The 23,155-nt window shown below is 43.0% G+C and overlaps 1 protein-coding gene across 2 annotated transcripts in view; it reads left to right on the top strand.

Annotated features, from left to right (window-relative positions):
- SLC22A16 (solute carrier family 22 member 16) overlaps window positions 1-23,155 on the top strand; it is a 77,984-nt gene that overhangs the window by 50,181 nt on the left and 4,648 nt on the right. Inside the window, exons 5-7 of one of the 2 annotated variants that reach the window (XM_029046917.2) lie at window positions 2,809-2,936; window positions 9,824-9,933; window positions 18,837-18,936. In XM_029046917.2, the coding sequence (XP_028902750.1) occupies window positions 2,809-2,936; window positions 9,824-9,933; window positions 18,837-18,936 (338 nt within the window). The remainder of the gene's footprint in view (window positions 1-2,808; window positions 2,937-9,823; window positions 9,934-18,836; window positions 18,937-23,155) is intronic. The other variant, XM_029046918.2, reaches the window with a different exon arrangement.

Genomic DNA, 23,155 nt, shown 5'->3' on the forward strand with positions numbered 1-23,155 from the left:
GCAATAATCTAAATGTAAACCCAAACACTGTCAACACTTACATAGTTATTGCAAGTTCTAGCTATTTTGGAAAACACTATTTCTCTGTGCTAACTGCCAACTTGACAGATATCCCCATTCTAAATATACATACTTGTGATGTAAACAAAATGGGCTTAGGTACTGTCCTCCCTAGAGGGAGGAAGATAAATTAGGTCATTTCAGAGAGAAGGGACAAGAAAAAATAGCAGGAAAAGAGGGGCAATATGTCAACATTCAGATGCTGTTCAGAAGTAGCTACAGCTTTGGATTCCATAGTGTGTCTCTATCTGTTGCCAAATTGTACTTTCCAAGTGCTTAGTACAGTGCTCTGCACACAGTAAGCACTCAATAAATATCATTGAATGAATGAATAATAACCACTTAACAGTGGTTAACCAGTTAACCAGTTAACCACTTAACTATGGATAGCGGATTCCATAGTTCCACATTGCTCTATTGAATTTGGGGCATAGCTCTGAGGCTCTGTGCCTCTACCATGTAACCAGAAAACACAGGGGTGAAAGGCAGAGGCTATCCCATGATGGTGACATGGGGGGGGCACTAGTCTGTTGAAAAACCTTGAAGGTGTTGTTCAAGTTACTAACATGCTTTTTGTACCAGCTTCCACGTCTGTAAAGTGGAGACTCGATACCCCATTCTCCCACCTATGTTTAGACTGTGAAGCCCAGGTGGGACAAGGACTGAATCTGACCTGATTATCTTGTGTCTACCCCAGCAGTTAGCACAGTGCTTGACACAGAGTAAGCACTGAAAAATACCATAATGAGTTTTATTACCCATGGTGTTTTATTGTGATTTTTTGATGGTATTTGTTTTGTCCCTACTTTGTGTCAAGCGCTGGGCAAAATGCTGGGGTGGACAAGTTAATCAGGTCACAGTCTCAATAGGAGGGAGAACAAGTATTTCAACCCCACTTTATAGGTGAGGAAACTGAGGCACTTGCCCAAGGTCATACGTAGCAGGCAAGTGGTGGAGCCGGGATTAGAACCCACGTCCTCTGACTTCCCGGACCATGCCACGTTACTTCCCATTACAGTGTTTTGCTTAGAGATGAGATACAGATTTTTTCCTGAAAAGTCCTATATCCTAAATGGACAAACAAGACCAGCCTAGTGTATAATTAAGGTTTTTCTGCTTTTGCTTCTGTTTTTCGGCTACTTCTTATGTTTATGTTCCAAAAAATCATGAAGGTTGCTGGCACAAACTTAAATAAGTCTAGATAGACTTGGTTGAAATATAGGCAGGGTTTGGTAGAATTCTACAAAAGAGTGAAATATGGGTGATGAGTCATTCACTCAATGATATTTATTGAACACTTACTAGATGCAGAGTACTGTAGGAAGCGCTTGGGAGAGTACAATATAATAGAATTTGTAGACACTTTCCCATCCCACAAATAATTCATAGTCTAGAGGGGATTGATGACATTTTTCCAATGGTTATTAATTATTTTGCCCAATGTAGCTAAGGTTAGGAATTTTTATGGTATTATGTGGTTATTATTCATTCATTCAATGGTATCTATTGAGCGCTTACTGTGTGCAGAGCACTGTACTAAGTGCTTGGAAAGTACAGTTTGGCAACAGATAGAGACAATCCCTGCCCAACAGTGGGCTCACAGTCTAGAAACAGGCTCACAGGCACTGTACTAAGCACTAGGGTAGATACAAGCTAATCAGGTTGGACATAATTCATGTTTTACATGGGGCTCACAGTCTTAATTTCTCTGTGCTTCAGTTACCTCATCTGTAAAATGGGGATTAAGTGAGTTATCCAAGGTCACACAGCAGACAAGTGGAGGAGCTGGGACTAGAACCCAGGTCCTTCTGATTCCCAGGTCCATCAAGGATTTTGTTTATTTCTTTCTGCTTCTTGGTGGACATGTCAGAGAACTTCTTCCTTCAAGGCAAGCCCTGAAAATTTTCTTTTGACCTTTTAGAAGTGTTGAGCTCTTTGGCTAAAATTATTTTGGTTGGCTCTTCCTTAGAAATACATCTCTTCATTTAGCTTTCACTAATGAGGTATTAATTGTTCATTTGATCCTGTGGCAGCACTTATCATTTGTTTGAATTAGCATAACCAAGATATTTTCCCCAAATCTGCCCCTTAAATTTTGGGCAACTCCTTGGTAGCTTTAGTTGTTAAATGATCAGAATGGATTCAAAAAATAAGAATTATCCACACTGTTTTACTGTTAGCACCAGCCTATTTTTTAAAACAAGCATATCAATTTAGAATATTTAAACAAAATATTCTAGTTATATTCGGTCATCCCATAAGAATATTGCTGTGTTTATAGTTAGCCTCCTACACACTGAAAGGGCCAATCCTAAAGTTGCTTTTCTGATACAGTTATATAGAAAATGCAAGTATGTATAAAATCTGTAAATGGCTAGAGAATTTTTCAGCTAAATATTCTGTCAGTATCTTCACCATAGTCAGTAAACTTCTTTCTGCCTCCTCTAGATAGATCACTGAATGCCCCAGAAGGTTCAGAGTAAATAGTCCTTGTCCTCATCTCACTTCAATCTAATGGGACAAACAGGACAAAACACATTATACAACTAGACACAAGTAACAAGGGAACATAAAATAAATTGAGGCTACAAATAAATAAATACTGGTTTCGGTGGAACACATGGATATTTGGAATAATCAATGTGAGGGCTATATTAGGTCAAGTTTTTCTTGGGCCTTATTTTATATCATATCTGTTATTTTATAAATGTTATCATGACTTACAGTGTTCAAAATTGCATATGGCAGGTGCTGTGGAGCTTCCTGCTTATATCATTGCTTGCATTGGGATGGACAAACTGGGAAGAAGAAATACTCTTATTCCATTCCTTATTCTGAGCGCACTAATCTGTTTTCTCATTATGCTGATTCCACAGGTTAGTTTTCACTACTGAATTTTATATTTCAATAGTTACTACTTAATGCATTTAATTTTGTACAATTTTTTTATGAATATATTTAAAAGGAGACATTTCTTTTTGAGGACACTGTTAATGACAAGCGATGAATATGAGTGTGAGAGTTAGGACATTTGGGATCTAGACTAAGCTGTACCACTAGCTTTCCAAAAACCTCTGTTCTTCAGATTCCTCATCAGCAAAACAGAGATAATAATACCTGCCTCTTCCTACATTACGTGATGTGTTGAGGAAAAAATGAGAATGAAAAATGTAAGTGTGTGCATTTAAAAAAGTACTGTTCAAATTTCAAATGTTATAAATTAATTAGAATTGTATATATAAAAAGACTTGACAGGTATTTTATTAGAAGTCAATTGCACGTATCATGAAATCAAAATTACTTTTTAAGCACTCACTATGTGTCAAGCACTATTCTAAGTGCTGGGGTAGATACAGGTTAATCAGGTTGGAAACACTCCTGTCCCACATAGGGCTCACAATCTTAATCTCCATTTTATAGATGAGGTAACTGAGGTGCAAAGAAATGAAGTGACTTGCCCAAAGTCACATAGCAGACATGTGGCGGAGCTGGGATCAGAACCCAGGTCCTTCTGACTCCCAGGCTTGTGTTCTATCCACTAAGACACGCTGCTTCTCCTATTGTGTGTACATCAATTAAAAGCTAACTGCATAGCTGAATTAATTATCAATTTATGGAAAATGGCTATGTAAAAACCAAATTGCTTAATATTGAATCTGTGGTATGCATATTTGGTTTATATTCTCATATATGAATTTCTCTCAATACTTAGTACAGTGCCCTGCAAACAATAAGGTCTCAATATATATCATTGATTAGAACTTTTATATATATTTCAATTTATAGATTTGTAAATATATTTCAATATTTTTATTTTGCAACACATTTTGCAACAATGGTAAGCCACAGATATTTTTATAAATTTCAAAAGTCTACTATATATAATTTAATGTTAATTATACAAATTAAATTAATTTAAGTTAAGGTGAGTTAAACTTAATTCCCTGAGGTCAGTTAGGCATTTTTGGAGGTGTATTAACTTTTTACATTCCTGGATGAGGTTCAGAGCTTTGGGGTGGGGTTCAGATGCCTTGGCCTATTCATCTCGAGTCTACACTGGCTCTAGGCCCTTAGGACTGGGTTCTGGGGAGGGAATAGGAAAAGGAACAGGTAAGAGTCTTCCACAGGGTGAAAAATTGGGGCCTGCTTCAGCTAAGCCCCAAAAATCAATCAATCAATCAATCAATGGTATATAAGTGATAGGGGGCTGAGAGTGGAGTGACTATCAAGTGCTTAAAGGGTACAGATCCCAGTGCATAGGTAAAGTAAAAGGGAGAGCAAATATGGGAAATGAGGGATTAGTCAAGGAAGGCCTCATGGAGAAGATATGCTTTTAGTAGGGCTTTGAAGATGGGGAGAGTGGTAGTGTGTCAAATATAAAGTGGGGAGAGAGTTCCAGACTACAGAGAGGATGTGCTCTCCCTGACTTTCCTATCACTGTACAAGACACCACCACCCTTCCTGTCTCACAAGCACATAACCTTGGCATTATCCTTGACTCCTCTCTCTCATTCAGCTCACATTTTCAATCCATCACTAAATCCTGTCAGTCCCACTTTTACAACATCGCTAAAATCCACCCTTTCCCCTCCACCCAAACTGCTACCATTTTAATCCAATCACTCATTTTATCCTGCCTGAATTACTCCATCAGCCTCCTTGCTGACCTCCCAGCCTCCTGTCTCTCCCCATTCCAGCCCATACTTCATTCTGCTGTCCGGATCATTTTTCTACAGAAATGCTCAGGACATGTCACCCCTCTCCTCAAAAAACTCTAGTGGTTGCCACTTCAAACAAACAAAAATTCCACATCAAACAAAAACTCCTCACCATTGGCTTTAAAGCACTCCACCACCTAGTCCCTTCCTACCTCACCTCGCTACTCTCCTACTACAACCCAGTCCAAACACTTTGATCCTCAAATGCTGACCTTCTCACTGTGCCTCGATCTTGTCTATCTTGCCACTGACCCCTTGCCCACATCCTGTCTCTGGCCTGCAACACTCTCTTTCTTCAAATCCGATAGGCAGTTACTCTGCCACCACCCCCTTCAAAACCTTATTGAAGGCACATCTCCTCAAGAAGGCCTTCCCTGACTAAGCCCCCCATCCTCTTCTCCCACTCCCTTCTTCATCCCCCTGATTTGCTCCCTCTGGTCTTCCCCATTCCCAGCCACACAGCACATATTATTGCTCAGTGGAAAGAGCCTAGGCTTTGGAGTCAGAGGTCATGAGTTCGACTCCCGGCTCTGCCACTTGTCAGCTGTGTGACTGTGGGCAAGTCACTTCACTTCTCTGTGCCTCAGTTACCTCATCTGTAAAATGGGGATTAACTGTGAGCCTCATGTGGGACGACCTGATTACCCTGTATCTCCCCCAGCGCTTAGAACAGTGTTCTGCACATAGTAAGTGCTTAACAAATACCAACATTATTATTATGTATGTAATTTTTTTTTATATTAAGACTGTAAGCCTGTCAAAGGGCAGGGACTGTCTCTATCTGTTGCCGACTTGTTCATTCCAAGTGCTTAGTACAGTGCTCTGCACATAGTAAGCGCTCAATAAATACTATTGAATGAATCTGTCTCTCCTCCTCTAGACTGTAAGCTCGTGGTGGGCAGGGAATGTGTCGGTTTATTGTTGTACTGTGCTCTCCCAAGCATTTAGTACAGTGCTCTGCCCACAGTAAGTGGTCAATAAATTCGATTGAATAAATGAATGAATGTGGGCAAGGGGTTGGTGGAAGACAGATGAAATCAAGGGATTAGCGGAGTAAAATGTATGGGTAGGAGATCAGTGAGGTAAGGTAGGAGGGGTAAAGTTAACTGAGTGCCTTAAAACCAATGGTAAGGCATTTCTCTTTGATGTGAAGGGGAATGGGAAACCATTGGATGTTTCTGAGGTGTGGGAACAACTGAACATTGTTTTAGAAAAGTGATCTGGGCAACAGACTGAAGTATGGACTGAAGAGGGAAGAGACAGGAAGCTGGAACATCAGCAAGAAGGCTGATGTACTAATCAAGGCAGGATATGATAAGTGCTTGTGTCATAATGATAGCAGTGTGAAGGAGAGGAAGGGGAGAATTCTAGAAATGATGTGATGGTAGAACCAACAGAATTTGGTGACAGACTGAATATATGAGTTGAATATATTCAGGCCCGACAGTTGGCTTGATCCAGTCTGACTTCCAAGTGACCATGCACACAGTGATTTTTCTGTTTATGATTGCTCCTGAGTATTGTTGAGATTTATAGTCCCAAGTGGTGAACAGACTCTTTTGCACAATTGAAGAAATTCAGGGGTGCCACAGCTACCTCACTTGAGCCAGGGACCTTAGTCACCCTGAGCCAGGAATAACCAACCATGAGGTGGAAAGCAACAGGGACAAGGGTCATCTCAACCCAAACTTGATTTGAATTTCTGTGTCCTGGTCTGAGCTGATACTATGTTACAGCCTCCAAATGGGATGTGCCTTGGAAGGCTGATGGAGTCTTGAGCTAGGGATGCCTCAACTTAGTTCAAGTTCCCCAGCTTCCACCTCTTTAGAAGTTCAGATTCAGTTGGAGGACTTTAGACAAAATGATGATTGTGATCCTGAATAGATATAAATAACTACTGTTCCAGAACCAGAGGTGGGAATAGCCACATTTTACCCAAATCAATTCACAAGACCACACATCTGTGGGTTGGACTGGATAATTGTTTTAGGATTTGGGTGTAAGCCAAATGTGGCCCAGGGTGACTGGAACTATGTTGAAAGAATGTATCAGTCAATCAATTAATAATATTTATTGAGCACTCACTGTGTGCAGAGCACTATACTAAGCATTTGGGACAATACAACAAAACAGAGTTGGTAGACACGTTCCCTGCTCCCTACTTACAGTCTAGAGGGTGAGACAGACACTAATTTAAATAAATTACGGAGTAGTCCAAAAGTGCTGTGGAGTTGAGGGAAGGGTGAAAAGAGGGAACAAATGACACAGAGGGAGTGGGATGACACAGAGGGAGTGGGAGAAAAGGAAACGAGGGTTTAGCTAGGGAACGCCCCTTGGAGATGTGTCTTCAATAAGGCTTTGAAGGTGGGGAGAGTAATTGTCTGTCAGCTATGAGGGGGAGGGTGTTCCAGGTCAGAGGCAGGGATGTGGGGGAATAGTCATTGGTGAGATAGATGAGATCAAGGTACAGTGAGTAGGTTGCATTAGAGGAGTGAAGTCTTTGGGCTGGGTTATAATAGGAAAGTGATGAGGTAAGGAAGGGACGATGAAATTGAGTGCTTCTAAACCTATGGTAAGGAGCTTGGTATGATGTGGAGGTAGATGGGTAACCACTGTAGGTTCTTGAGAAGTGGGGAAAACTGGACTGAACTTTTCGTAGAAAATTATTTGGGCAGCAGAGTGAAGTATGGACTGGAGTGGGGAGAGACAAGAGACATAGAGGTCAGCAAGAAGGCTGATACAGCAATCAAGGAGAGATAGGATAAGTGCTTGGATTAACATGGTAGCAGTTTGGATAGAGAAGAAAGGGCAGATTTTAGTGATGGTGTGAAGGTTGAACCAACAGGATTTAGAGACAGATTGAATATGTCAGTTGAATGAGAGAGATGAGTCGAGGATAACACGAAGGTTATGGGCTTTTGAGACAGGAAGGATGGTGGTGCTGTCTACAGTGATGGGAAAGTCACCAGGAGGACAGGGTTTGGGTGGGAAGATAAGGAGTTCTGTTTGGGACATGTTAAGTTTGAGGTGCTGGTGGAAGATTGAAGGAGAGATGTCCTAAAGGCAGGAGGGAATACAAGACCGCAGAGAAGGAGAGAGATCAGAGCTGGAGATGTAGATTTGGGAATCATCGGCAGTTGGTAGGTGAAGCCACGGGAGTGAATGAGTTCTCCAAAGGAGTGGTGTAGGTAGAGAATATAAGGGGATCCAGTTAAGGAGTGGGAGGCAGAGGAGGAGTCTGCAAAAGAGATTGAGAATCATCTGCCAGGAGAACCAGGAGTGGACAGTGTCCCTGAAGCCAAGGTTGAATAATATATCCAGGAGAAGGGGGTGGTCAAGTGTCGAAGGCAGCTGCAAGGTTGAGGAGGATTAAGATGGGGTGGAGGCCATTGTATCTGGCAAGAAGGAGATCATTTGTGACCTTTGAGAGGGCAGTTTCTGTGGAGTGAAGGGGATGGAGTAAGATAAAAAGGGGTCAAAGAGAATTGGAGGAGAGGCAGTGGAGACAGTGGGTGTAGGAAATTCACTCAAGGAGTTTGGAGTGAAATGGTAGGTGGGAGATGGGGCAATAACTGGAGGGAGCCATAAGGTCATGGGAGGGTTTTAGTTAAGATAGGGGAGACATGACCATGTTTGAAAGCAGTGGGAGAAAAGCCACTGGAGAGTGAACAGTTGAAGATGGTGATGAGGGCAGGAAGAAGGGAGAGGGTAAGTGCTTTGATAAGCTGTGAAGTGATAGGTTCGGAGGTGCAGGTGGAGAGGGTGGATTGTGACAGAAACCAGGAGATGTCCTCTTGAGATACTGCTGCAAAAGATGGAGGAGTTAAAGAAGGGGCAGGAGGAGGGAGGAACTGGAGAGGAGCAGGGGAGATTTTAGGGAATTCATGCCTAGTGGTTTCAATTTTCTCAATAAAGTACAAGCCTATGTCATTAGGGGCAAGAGATAGGGGAGTTGTAGAGACAGGCGGTTTGAGGAGGGAATTAAATGTCTGAAACAACTGGTGAGGGTAATGGCATGGGAGTCCATAGGGATGAATAAATACATTTACCTGTCAGAGAAGAGGGGAAAATTTATAGCATACGAGGATGAACTTGAGGTGGACGAGGTTGTCCATGTATGTAAGAATAGTTACCACTGCCACTGTCAGGATACCTGTGATAAGTAATTGCTAAGACAATACCTCACTCTTTTCTGAAGCTTCCCTGCACCCAGCCACCCCTGCCTGCCTTATCCCTAGCTTGCACCCTCTGTTCAAAGGGGCTAGGCACACAGACAGCCATCCTTCTGTTTTCCCCCTTCAACCTTCAACCACCCTTCATCCTTCACCCTTCACTTACACTTTATGTGGCTTGGCCTGATCCGAAGGTAGTAGAGACAAAGTTGTGGGTGGGCCAGGTAAATGGATTTTTTTTTTTAGGGCTCAATAAGTACCTGTGCAGGACTCCTGGAATTGACTGCTTTTTAATCTTCTAGTCTTTCTAGTCTTCTGCTCAGGGGTTAACTCTTGACTGGAAAGGGCCTTCCTGGACTCAGTCTGCTCTGTTCCCTCTCGCTGTGGGCCCTGAAGCAGTTCAGAAGAAAGGGACTTGAGTACTCCATGATCTGGCAAACAACTGTCTTTATGCTGTTTAGTGGACATATCTTCTGGATTGGCAATTTTATTCTATCATTTTACAATACAGTGTATGAGAAATTAAAATCATATAGAACATTTTAGTGATAGCTTAATGAATATCAGTTTTTCCACACTTTTAAGTGATTAATTTTTTCAGAACAATTATCAAAATGAAAGTTAACCAACAACAACGGGGTATTTTTCATCATTGTAATAATTGGTAATCTTATAGAGTTTATTGTTCCAGTTTTCTTCCAAAGAGTAGTTAATCTACCAGGCATATTTTGGCTCAATAGAGTTTTCTTAATGCATATGAAAGGGCAAAAGAGACTACATGTTAAACAAAAAAGTGAAATAACAAACTACTAATAATAAAATAATAAAATTAAAGTTAACATTTAGAATTTTGACATTTGTATTGTTTTGCAGGATTACAGTATTTTGAGCATTTTAGCAAATATGGCTGGAAAGTTTGCCATAGGGGTTGCATTCGGCCTTATTTACTTGTACACAGCTGAACTATACCCAACGATCATAAGGTAAGAGTTTTCTGGTAACTGTTCCATTTTCAAATTGTATCATTTATTTGGATTTTCACTAAATGTATTTTCTTTTCACACAGAAGTTGACGAGACATTCTAAGACAATTTAGTTCCATATCCTAAATCTGTGGTTGTGTTTACACCTTATCAAAAAAAAGATTCACTTAAAAAAAGTGTAAAAGCATTAACAAAATGTTAAGCAGTCCAAAGAACACTTTAAAATAGGCTACTGTCTGTGACTTTTGGAGCTCTGCAATTTTTCCATTATGAATCACTGCTACTGAATAAATGTAAAGTACGGTACTTCAACTTCCTGTGATCTGAATTCCTTTCTTGTACTTCTTCTAGACTTTATATATTTATTCTTACATGAGATGGACATGGACATGGAAAGGGAAGAAGGGTGCTGAACTAGATAGGTACTTCTCAGGAGTGCTGGAGACTGACCTCAATTTTCTGCTTGTTCTGCAAATGGACATTTGTGTGCTTCTTTAAACAATATAATAATAATAACTGGAGTATTTTTTTAAGTGCTTAATATGAGCCAGGCACTGTACTGGATACAAGCAAATTGGGTTGGACGCAGTCCCCATCCCCCGTGGGGCTCACAGTCTCAATCCCCGTTTTACAGATGAGGTAACTGAGGCAAAGGGAAGTAAAATGATTTGACCAAGGTAACACAGCAGACAAGTGGCAGAGCTGGGATCAGAACCCATGACCTTCTGATTGCCAGTTCTGTGCTCTGTTCACTTCTTTGGGGGAAGGGAAAATGGCTACCAACTCTGTTGTACTGTTGCTCTCCCAAGTGCTTAGTACAGTGATCTGCACACAGTAAGCACTCAATAAATTCAATTGATTGATTCATAGTCACTCTGAATATACTCAATAGCTTTATAACCTCATTGCCTATAAACTAAGATATTTCCTTTTTGAATAGACAGGCCACATTCTTCGCTACCCAATAAGTGGTTAAAAGTAAAGAGTTTGTCCTTATTGAACATGTGGTAGAATTAAGTTTTACATGAAAGTAGAGAGAATTTCTAAAGAGTAAAGTTGTAACTTAAAAATACAATTCAGTAATTTGAGCTTGAATTACCATAATTACCATAGAATATTAGAAAGAATGATTTATACTATTTGTTCCTTTTCTAGTTCACAGCTCTTAGTCACTGGTAAAACACAAAACTGATAATTCACCAGTCACTAATAAACATAGGTCCCTGCTTTTCATTTTCATTCATTCAGTCGTATTTATTGAGCACTTACTGTGTGCAGAGCACTGTACTAAGCACTTGGGAGAGTACAATATAACAACAAACAGACATTCCCTGCCCACAACAAGCTTGCAGTCTAGAGGAGGAGACAGACAATATAAATAAATGACAGATATGTACATAAGTGCTGTGGGGCTGGAAGAGGTGATGAATGTAAGGAGCAAGTCAGGGTGACGCAGAAGGGAGTGGGTGAAGAGGAAAGGAATTCTTAGGCAGGGAAGGCCTCTTGGAGGGGATGTGCCTTCAATAAAGCTTTGAAGCAGAGAAGAGTAATTGTCTGTTTGCTATGAGAAGGGAGGGCATTCCAGGCCAGAGGAAGGACATGAGTGAGAGGTCAGTGGTGAGATAGATGAAATTGAGGTACAGTGAGAAGGTTAGCATTATAGAAGTGAAGTGTGCAGGCTGGTATGTAGTAGGAGAGTAGTGAAGTGAGGTAGAAGAGGGCAAGGTAATCAAGTGCTTTAAAGCCAGTGGTGAGGAGTTTTTGTTTGATGTGGAGGTGGATTGGCAATGACTGAAGGTTCTTGAGGAGTGGGGAAACATGGCCTGGATGTTTTTGTAGAAAAATGATCCTGGAAACAGAGTGAAGTATAATAATGTTGGTATTTGTTAAGCGCTTACTATGTGCAGAGCACTGTTCTAAGTGCTGGGGTAGATACAGGGTCATCAGGTTGTCCCACGTGAGGTTCACGGTCGTTATCCCCATTTTACAGATGAGATAATTGAGGCCCAGAGAAGTGAAGTGACTTGCCCACAGTCACACAGCTGACAAGTGGCAGAGGCGGTATTCGAACCCATGACCTCTGACTCCCAAGCCGGTGCTCTTTCCACTGAGCCACGTTGCTTCTCTAATAATAATAATAATAATCATTATGGTACTTGTTAAGCACTTACTATGTGCCAAGCACTGTTCTTAGTGCTGGGTCCTGACTCCCAGACCTGTGCTCTATCCGCTAAACCATGCTGCTTCTTGAATGGAGTATGGAGTGGAGTGGGGAGAGACAGGAGGTAGGAAGTTCAGCAAGGAGGTTGACACAGTAATCAAGGTGGGATAGGATAAGTGATTGGATTAAAGTGATAGTTTGGATGGAGAAGAAAGGGTGGATTTTGGTGATGGATTGAATATGTGGGTTGAATGAGAGGGAGGAATCAAGGATATTGCCAAGATTATAGGCTTTTGGGCAGGAAGGATGTTGGTGCCGTTTACAGTGATGGGAAAGTTACAGGGAGGACAGGGATTGGGTGGGAAAATAAGAAGTTCCGTTTTAGACATATTAAATTGAGGTGACAGGATATCCAAGTAGAGATGTCTTCAAGGCAGGAGGAAATGAAAGACTGCATAGAGGGAGAGAGATCAGACTGGAGATATAAATTGCGGTATCACCTGCATAGAGGTGGTAATTAAAGCCGTGTGAATGAATGAATTCTTCAAGAGAGTGGGTGTAGATGGAGAAGCGCTTAGTACAGTGCTCTGCACATAGTAAGCACTCAATAAATATGATTGAATGAATGAGAATAGAATGGGACCCAGATCTGAACCTGGAAGACAAAGTAAGCACTCAATAAATACGAATGAATGAATGAATGAATGACACCCACAGTTAAGGGGTGGAAGGGAGAGGAGGAGCCCACAAAAGAGACTCAGAACAAGTGGCCAAAGAGATAGGAGTAGAACCAGGAAAGGACAGTGTCAGTGAAGCTGAGGTTGGATAATGTTTCCAGGAGAAGGGGGTGGTTGACATTGTCAAAGGCAGCTATCAGGTTGAGGAGGAGTAGGATGGAGTAGAGGCCATTGGAGTTGGTAAGAAGGAGATCATTGGTGACATTCAAAGGGCGGTTTCTGTGGAGTGAAGAAGACAGAAGACAGATTGATGGGGATCAAGGAGACAATTGGAACAGAGGAACTTGAGACAGCGAGTGTAGACAACTCACTCAAGGAGTTTGGAGAGGAATGGTAGGAGGGAGGAGGGGCAATAACTGAAGGGAGCCTTGGGGTCAAAGGAGGGTTTTTTTAGGATAGGGGAGACATGGGCAGGTTTGAAAGCAATGGGGAAGAAGCCATTGGAGAGTGAACAGTTGGCAATGTTAGTAAGGAAGGGAAGGAAGAACGCAAGTGTTTTGATAAAGTGTGAAGGAATGGGGTTGGATGTGCAGGAGGAGGGGGTTGATTTTGAGAGAAGGCAGGGGATCTCCTGAAGAGATACTGCTTGGGAAAGATGGGAGAGTTGAAGAAGGGGTAGGAGATGGGAGGGACTAGGGAAAGACAGGGGAGATTCTAGGGACATCATGCCTGATAGTGTCAATTTTCTCAATAAATAGATGACCAGGTCATTAGGGACAAGGGATGGAGGGAGTCGGGGGACTTGGGTTTGAGTTGGGAGTTAAATATCTGGTGAGGGCAATGGGCATGGGTGTCAGTGAGGATGGAGAAATCATCGAGAAGCAGCATGACTCAGTGGAAAGAGCCCAGGCTTGGGAGTCAGAGGTCATGGGTTCGAATCTTGGCTCTGCCACAGCTGTGTGACTGTGGGCAAGTCATTTCACTTCTTTGTGCCTCAGTTCCCTCATCTGTAAAATGGGGATTAACTGTGAGCCTCATGTGTATCTACCCCAGCGCTTAGAACAGTGCTCTGCACATAGTAAGCACTTAACAAATACCAACATTATTATTATTTTGCTGGACAGAAGAGAGGGCAGAATTAAAGCATGCAAAAATAAACTTTAAGTGGATGAAGTCAGCCTGACATCTATATTTCCTCCATCAGCACTCTGCAGCTCGTGCATAAGAGTGAAGAAGGCGACTGTGGAGGTGATCGAGGGTTGTGGGTTACTGGTACGAGATTGACAAAGGGATAGGGGAGTGAATGAATTGAGTTCAGTAATAATAATAATAATGTTGGTATTTGTTAAGCACTTACTATGTGCAGAGCACTGTTCTAAGCGCTGGGGTAGACACAGGGGAATCAGGCTGTCCCACGTGGGGCTCACAGTCTTAATCCCCATTTTACAGATGAGGGAACTGAGGCGCAGAGAAGTGAAGTGACTTGCCCACAGTCACACAGCTGACAAGTGGCAGAGCCAAGATTCGAACCCATGACCTCTGACTCCAAAGCCCGTGCTTTTTCCACTGAGCCACACTGCTTCTCCGAGAGAGAGTGGTGTTGAGAGCATCAATTTGGTCATCAAGAGAGTTTACGTATGGAGGCTAAATGGGACAGGAAGAGTTGAGAAAATTGGATGGGGTCAAAGATAGGAGGTCCCTGTTGGGGAATAGCACAGATTTGTGGGGAGGAGATTCTGTGGGAGATAAGGCAGGTGAGGAGGTTGTGGTCAGATTTCAAAAGTTGATGAGGGTAGAGATTGTGCAGTGGCTAGAGATGATGAGGTTGAGTGTGTGTCCAAGTTGGTGAGTGGGTAAGGTGTGGTGGAGCAGAAGGTCAATAGAGTTGAGGAGTGATATTTGGCAGGCAGTGAAAATGTCATCAGGAACATCTATTTGGATGTTGAGGTCCCCAAGGATAAATGTAGGAATGGAGAGAGAGAGAGAAGGAATATGAGAAACAGTGGTTAAAAAGGTTGGAGGTTGGATGGACCTGGGGGTCAGTAGATGACTGTTACTTGAATCTGGAGTGGGTGGTAGAGGCAGAAGATATGGGTTTCGAAGGAAGGGAAAGAAAGGGAGGGGGGGAGGGGAAATGTCATGAAAGTGACTTTGGGATGCGATAAGGAAGCCAACACCTCTTCCTTTCCCAGTGAGTCCAGGGTAGTGGAAGAAGATGAGGCCCCTCTGGAGAGAGCAGCAGGGGAGACTGTGTCATTTGGGGAGAGCCAGGTTTCACTGATGGCAATGTGGAGTATTAACTGGGTCAGGAACAGATCAAGCATGAAGGGAAGCTTCTCCATGATGGAGAAGGGGTTCCAAGGGCTGCACCTGGTTGAGGCTGTGGGGGAGGGGAGAGGCGGGCTTTGAGGAAGGGGATGGCACGAGGGGTGGGGAAGGGTTGGACGGGAATGAGTTGATGGGCGCCGATGGAGGGGGAGGGAGACGAGGTGTGGTGCTGGGATAGGATTACAGGGATAGGGAGGGAGAGAAGAGTGGGGATGGTGCAAGAGATGAGGAGGATTTGGGTAGCGGGTGGTGTGGTGGGAGGGGAGGACAGGAATTGGCTGACTGGAGGGGAGGGTTTGAAGGTTTATGGTGAGGTCAGTGAAGTTTAAGCGTTGTAGGTAAGGTAAAAGAAATAACTACTTCATCTGGTGATATTCTGAGGGGATGGTTGAATTGTCCTTGGATCCTGAAAATGAACATGGTGCTTTTAGTGTTATGGGGTTTTAGAAGAGTGAGCAGATTTTGATGATTTAGTAGGTCAGAAGGATCCAGTTTAGGTTTTTTTTCAATAAGCTCAGAAGCTCATAGATCCTGTTGGAGTTGTGGTATGAGTGAGGTTGGGTAGTAGTGTTTTTCTACTATCGAAGACTGGATCCAGGAATAAATGTCTCTGAGGGAGAATAGCAATAGATTAAATGTTGGGTTGAATGAGAAAGATGGGTCAAGGATAATGAACAGTGCTCCAGTGTTTAGCACAGTGCTTGGCACATAGTAAGTGCTTAACAAATACCACCATTATTATAATGTCAAGATCATGGGCTTGTGAGTTAAAAATAATTCATGCTTATGGTATTTGTTAAATGCTTTCTATGTGCCAGACACTGTAGTAAGAGCTGGGGTGATATAAGCAAATCAGGTTGGACATAGTGCCTTGTCCGACCGTGGAGCTCACAGTTTCAATCCCCATTGTATAGATGAGGTAACTGAGGCACAGAGAAGTTGTGACTTGCCCAAGGTCACACTGTAGACAAGTAGCAAACCCAGGATTAGAACCCACGACCTTCTGACTCCCACACCCATGCTCTATCCACTATGCCATGCTGCTTTTGTTGGGGAGGATGGTGGTGTTGTCTACGGTATGGAGAATGTCAAGTGGAGGATAAGGTTTGGGTGGGAAGATTAGCAGTTCTGTTTTGAACAAGTTACGTTTGAGGCATTGGCAGTTCATCCAAGTAGAAATATCCTGAAGGCAGAGGGACATGTGAGACTTCAGAGAAAAAAGAGTTCAGGGCTAGAGAGGTAGATTTGGGAACCATCGGCAAAGAGAAAATAGTTGAAGCCATCGGGAACATTCACGTGGATGTTGAAGTCCCTGAGGATTAGTGTAGGGATATAGAAAGAGAGAAGGAAAGTGAGAAAGGTGTCAAAATTGTTCATAAAATTGGACGTGGGGCATCGGGGGCTGTAAATAATGGTGACAAGTAAATAATAATAATAATAATGATGGTATTTATTAAGCACTTACTATGTGCCAAGCTCTGTTCAAGCACTTACTATGTGCCAAGCTCTGTTCTAAGTTCTGGGGTAGATAGAGGTAATCATGTTGTGCCATGTGGGGCTCACAGTCTTAATCCCCATTTTACAGATGAGGTTACTGAGGCCTAGAAAATAATAATAATGGTGATATTTGTTAAGCGCTTACTATGTGCCAAGCACTGTTCTAAGCACTGGGGTAGATACAAGGTAATCAGGTTGTCCCACATGGGGCTCACAGTCTTAATCCACATTTAACAGATGAGGGAATTGAGGCATAGAGAAGTTAAGTGACTTGCCCAAAGTCACACAGCTAAGTGGCAGATCTGGATTAGAACCCATGACCTCTGGTTCCCAAGCCCATGCTCTTGCCACTAAGCCACCCTGATTCAAGTAATTGGAGTGGGTGGGTGGTAGAGCAGATGGTTTAGGCTTCAAAGGAAGGCAAAGAGAAAAAGGGGGGCTGGGATTGTATAAAAGCACCACTGGGGAGCAAGAAGGAGGCCAACTCCTCCCCCTTTCCCAGTGAGTCTTGGGGAGTGGGATACGATGAGGTCTCCCCATCACCTTGCCCCCTCCTACCTCACCTCCCTTCTCTCTTTCTACTGCCCACCCCATACACTCAGCTCCTCTACCACTCACCTCCTCACAGTCCCCCATTTGCGCCTGTCCCGCCATCAACCCCTGGCCCACGTCCTACCACTGTCCGGGAATGCCCTCCCTCCTCACATCCACCAGACTCTCTTCCCCTCTTCAAAGCCCTACTGAGAGCTCACCTCCTCCAGGAGGCCTTCCCAGACTGAGCTCCCTTTTCCCTCTGCTCCTCCTCCCCTCTCCCCCCCGACCCTTTGCTCCCCCCGCCAGCACTGTGCATTTTTGTATATATTATTTAGATGTGTGGGGTGAATGAGAGAGCAGAGTCAAGGATGACACCAAGGTTGCGGGCCTGTGAAACGGGAAGGATGGTAATGCCGTCCACAGTGACGGGAAGTCAGGGAGAGGACAGGGTTTGGGAGGAAAGATAAGGAGCTCAGTTTTAGACATGTTGAGTTTTAGGTGTCAAGCAGACATCCAGGTGGAGGTGTCCTGGAGGCCCAGAGGAAGGAGAGAACAGGGGAGGAGATGTGGATTTGGGTGTCATCTGCGCAGAGATGATAGTTGAAGCCGTGGGAGCGAATGTGTTCACCAAGGGAGTGAGTACAGATGGAGAACAGAAGAGGAGAACACAAGAACTGACCCATATCCACCCCATTGCTTAGTTAGTACACTGCCTGTCACATAGTAAGCACTTAACAAATACTATTATTATTATTATCATGAATAAATATCATCATTTACCTCAGCAGCCCCAGAAAAGTAGACCAGACCAGAGTCAAGCAACACCACCCTATCCAGTTAGAGAGAAACTAAACTTCAAATCAGAGCCAGAGAATTTCCTCCCACTCGTTAGGCCCAGGCTCAATCCCAAGAACTGCCCCATTCATGACTTCCATGGGGCCAGGCTGCTCCCCTCTCTCTCCCCAGTCTCAAGCAACTGCCAACTGTATTCCAAATGACTTGGGGTTCAGCAGCCTCTCTCCAGTGTGGCAAGCCTCAGTGGTGATCTGGTACTAGGCGATCCACTGTGGGCTCACTTTGCAGGAGTTTCCTCTTCCTTCCTTGTCTGGAGCAGGTACTGACAGCATTTGGTAAGAGAGAGAAGCAGTGTGGCCTCATGGAAAGAGCATAGGCCTGGGAGTCGAAGGGGACAAAGGTGCTATTTCAGCTCCAACACATGTCTGTTTGATTATGGGCAAATCACTTAACTTCTCTGTGCCTCAGTTTTCTCAGTTTATACAGATATATAATGGGGATTTTAAATACCTTTTCTCCCTCCTACTTAGACTGTGAGCCTCATATTTCACAAGGTACCATGTCAGACCTGATTATCTGGTATCTACCCATGACCCATCAAGAGAGCATTGGAGTTGGCAGCCCCCTACTCCACTAAGTTTGGGGAGGAAGTAGATGGAATTATCTTCTTACCTCACGACAGCCAAGTATCTGGCCCTCTCCAGCTTAGCCTACCTTGGCATGTTCTGTGTCCTAGAGCTGAACCATATCTTGACTTTTCTTTTTCTTTCATTTTCTTGGATATAAATTCCTTCATATTTAGCAGGGAATGTATCTACCAACTCTGTTATATTGTACTCTCTCAAGTGCTCAGTACAGTGCTCTGCACACAATAAGTGCTCAATAAATACAATTGATTGATTGATCCTTAGGTCCCTGGCTGTGGGAAGTGGCAGCATGATGTGTCGTCTAGGCAGCGTGGTGGCTCCTTTCTGTGTTTACTTGACAAGTATTTGGATCTTCATGCCACAGGTAACAGCAATAGAATTTCATGATTACTGCATCAGTTTATTGTTACTAAGATAATATTTGGAGTGAGAAATCAACACTTCTCAACTCTTTCAGAATGTTGAAGTGTGGTGAAAAGCATTAGCAAGAAAAAAAGGCCACTTCCCTCTCCCTTTTCCAGAGAAAGGGCCTGTTCCTATCTCTTCTCTTCCATGTCCGTCGCCTTCCTCCCCCTGAAACTTGATTCTTACTCCATCTCCCCACAGGGGTAGAATAATTATGGTACTTAATATATGGTACTTGTTATTTGCTAAGCACTTACTATGTACCCAGCATTGTTGTAAGCACTGAGGTAGATGCAAGTTAGTTAGATTGGACATAGTCCCTGTCCCACATGGGACTCACACTCTTAATAATCTGACATGGTGTCTATTTTTCTGCTCCCACATTCTTGTGCCCTGAATCACCTCCACAGTCCACCTCTTTCACTCTTGGTGCACAAGTCACAGAGCGCTGCTGGCAGAAATATAGATATCAGGCCAACTTTGTCCACTTCAAGTTTATCTTTGCATGCTTTAACTTTGCCCTCTTCTCTGCCTGGCAAAATCTTTTTCTCCATCCTTATTGACACCCATGCCCGTTGCCCTCACCAGTTATTCTAGATGTTTCAGAGGTCCCAGAAGACAGGGACAAACTCCTTGTCCCCCCACCTCTCCCATCCCTTGCCTCTAATGACCTGACCAGCTACTTTATTGAGAAAATTGACACTATCAGGCTTGAGCTCCCTCAAATCTCCCCTGCCGCTGTCTCAGTCCTTCCTGCCACTTCTTGGAAAGTAATTTAACTACTCTGGGCCTCAGGATTCTCATCTGCAGAATGAGGATTAATATCTGTTCTCCCCGCCTAGTTAGACTGCTAGTCCCATGAAGGCCCTGATTATCTTGTATCTACCCCAAGGCTTAGTACAATGTTGGCACATAATAAGTGCTTAACAAATACCACAATTATTATTAATAATTATAATTGTGGTATTTGTTATTATCATTATTAACAGTATAACCAAATAGTTGCTGTAAGGTGAGCTGAAATTCAGGAACTTAAAACTGAAATTCAGGAACTGAAAACAAGGAGGACAGATGATGGATTTTAATGGTAAAAAATAGCAAAGGCTTAGACAATGTTGTATCCCAAGTGAAAAGTGGCAGACGATTGCCTTGGATAGAACAGCAAGGCATATGGCAGTCAAAAAAGGGGCAACTCTTTTTGAGCAGAAGATTTGTAAGCATTGAGACACAAAGGCAAAAGTGAAAACAATGCCAGGCCCTGTAGACATCAAACATTAAAACTCAGCCTGATTTAGGAGAGAGGCTTCTCCACTTCTATGCCACCAGGGCTCCCATTGGCCTCTGCTCCAGCTCAGACGGACTCAAAGACCAGGACAGCATGAGGACTTCTCAACATTTAGGACATAGAAAGCCACCACTACTGTGTACTACTGTATCTTCTGTAACTATTGGTCCATTTGTGGAGGAGCCTGAATTCCTGAGTCCAGTGAGGGGACTGGCTCAGGCACTCAACCAAACCTGGCTTGACCACTGTGTCAATGTACTGCCCATGTGAATAAAAAGGGGGGCAGATCCCTGAGTATTCTGAAGATAGTACTAACATTTAGTGACAGAGTGAATATGGGGTTTTAAACAGAGGGAGGAGTTAAGAATAATGCCAAGGTTACAGGCTTAAGAGAAAAGGAAGAGGGTTGATTTTTTAAAACTGTGTTGGGAAAGTCAGGTGGAGGAGAGAATTTGGGAGAGGAGATGAGGAATTCAGTTTTGGACATATTGAGCTTGAGGTACTAGTTGAGCATCCATGTAGAGATGACCTGGAGGAAATACAAAATTGTGGAGAAGGAGAAAGGATAGTGCCTGTAAGGCGAATTTGGGAGCCATCCACATTAGAAGTGACAGTTGAAGTTGTTGGAGTGGATGAGGTCCCAAAGAAACTTAGTAATTATTGTGGTATTTGTTCTAAACCCTGGGATTGATATAAAATAAGCAGATTGGTCAGAGTCCCTGTACTGCATGGGGTTCACAGTCTAAGAGGGAGGTAGAATATGTATTTCTCTAGACTATAAATTTCTTGTGGGGAGGGAACATGTCTGGCAATGCTCCCAAGCTCTTAGTACAGTGCTTTACACACAAGAACTTAATAAATACCATTGATTGATTAATGTATTTTATCACCATTTTACAGATTAGGCAACTGAGGTACAAAGCAATTAAGTGACATCCAAGATAACACAGCAGGCAAGTGGCAGAACTAGGATCAGAACCCAGTTACTATAAACTGAAAAAGAGAAGGGGATCCAGAAGAGAGCTTTGAAGGACCTGTACAATTAGGAAGTAGAAGGCAGGGAATTTGCCAACCACCTTTGTTGTATTTGATTCTCCCAAATGCTTAGTATGGTGCTCTGTACACAGGAAAAACTAAAAATATCAGTCGATCAGTCAGTGCTATTTACTGAGCACTTACTGTGCAGAGCACAAGACAGACAATTGCTCTCCCCTCTTTCAAAGTCTTATTGAAGCTACATCTCCTCCAAGAAGCCTTGTCTGACTAGACCCTCGTCTCTTCTTCTCCCACTCCCTCCTGCATCACCCTGAATAGTTCCCTTCATTCATTCCCCCCATTCCCTTGTCTATGGCACTTATGTATATATCTATGATTTACTTTATTTATTTATTTATTTATTTATTTAATTTATTTATTTATTTATTTATATTAATGTCTGTGTACCCCTCTATACTGAGCTCACTGTGGGCAGGGAATATGTCTGTTTATTGTTAAACTGTACTCTCCCAAGCATTTAGTACAGAAGTTTGCACATAGTAAGTGCTCAATAAATATGACTGAATTAATGAATCTAAGTGCATGGGAGAGTACACTTTTGATTGACTGATTGATGAGGAAGAGCTGGCATAACAAGTGGAGAGGGATTGGCCAGAGATATGAGGATAATTTTGAGAGAACTGTGTCAGAAAAACCTAGGTTAGATAGGAGTAGTAATAGTAGCAATAATATTATTTATTAAGCATTTCCTATATACAAAGCACTGTACTAAGCACTGGAAGAGACTATACAGGTGGGAATTGGATACAGGCCCTGTCCTGCAGGGGGGCTCAAAATTTAAGAATTTAAGTTCGGGGAGAGGGGACTGGAGACCGACATAGCAGGAGGGATGAAACAGTAAAATTCTAGAACAGCAAAAGCACAAGAAGAATACAAGATAGAAACGAAAGTGAGTAGGGTGCTGTGCCTAGAGGAGAAGAATTTCTGGCTACTCATGGCTGAGTCCAAGGCATAGCTGTAGCCACAGCAACCATTACAGCAGCCACCAATATTCCCAAGGTTTGTGGAGGTCTCGTGCAAAGGGTGCAAAGAGTGGTAGAAGGCAGGATGGGATGCAACCTCCTCGAAGGTACAGAGGAGAGTTGGTGCTGGTTGTCTGGTATGGGGGAACTGAGAACATATGGCAGCAGCTTTTACCCCTGTGGCCCAGCATGTATAGAACATGTCCAGAACTGAGGCCCTTGGTCGTGGAAGGGAGACCTCAGATACTACTTGCTTCACTAATGTTGGAAGACAAAATCCTTGCCCTCAAGGACCTTAAAGCCCATCTAGATTTTGGGATCCAAACCCTTTGAGATTCCATCTTCTCTCTGCCAATCCAGGTGCCCTTCACTGTTTGACTATCCACTGCACTGTCCCTTGGTTTTACCACACCTACTGTTGACGCCTTGCTATGCCCTCCCTCCTACATGGAACACCCTCCGCTTACATGTACAACAATCAGCACCTTCCCCTTATATGCATATCTTTATACTTGGTTGCTTCCCTTACCATAATTAATTTTACTGTCTCCCATATTGTGTCTACCAACTGTATTGTACTCTCCCAAATATTTAGTACAGTGCTCTGCACAAAAAGTAGCCACTCAATACCATTCATTCATTCATTCGTATTTATTGAGCGCTTACTATGTGCAGAGCACTGTACTAAGCGCTTGGATTGTATAAATCGGCAACAATTAGAGACAGTCCCTGCCCATTGACAGGCTTACAGTCTAATCAGGGGAGACAGACAGACAAAAACAGTAGTAATAAATAGAGTCAAGGGGATGAACATCTCATAACAATAGCAATAAATAGAATCAAGGTGATGTACATCTCATTAAGAAAATAAATAG

This window comes from Ornithorhynchus anatinus, chromosome 19, assembly GCF_004115215.2.
Source record: "Ornithorhynchus anatinus isolate Pmale09 chromosome 19, mOrnAna1.pri.v4, whole genome shotgun sequence".
In the NCBI taxonomy this organism is placed as follows: Eukaryota; Metazoa; Chordata; class Mammalia; order Monotremata; family Ornithorhynchidae; genus Ornithorhynchus; species Ornithorhynchus anatinus.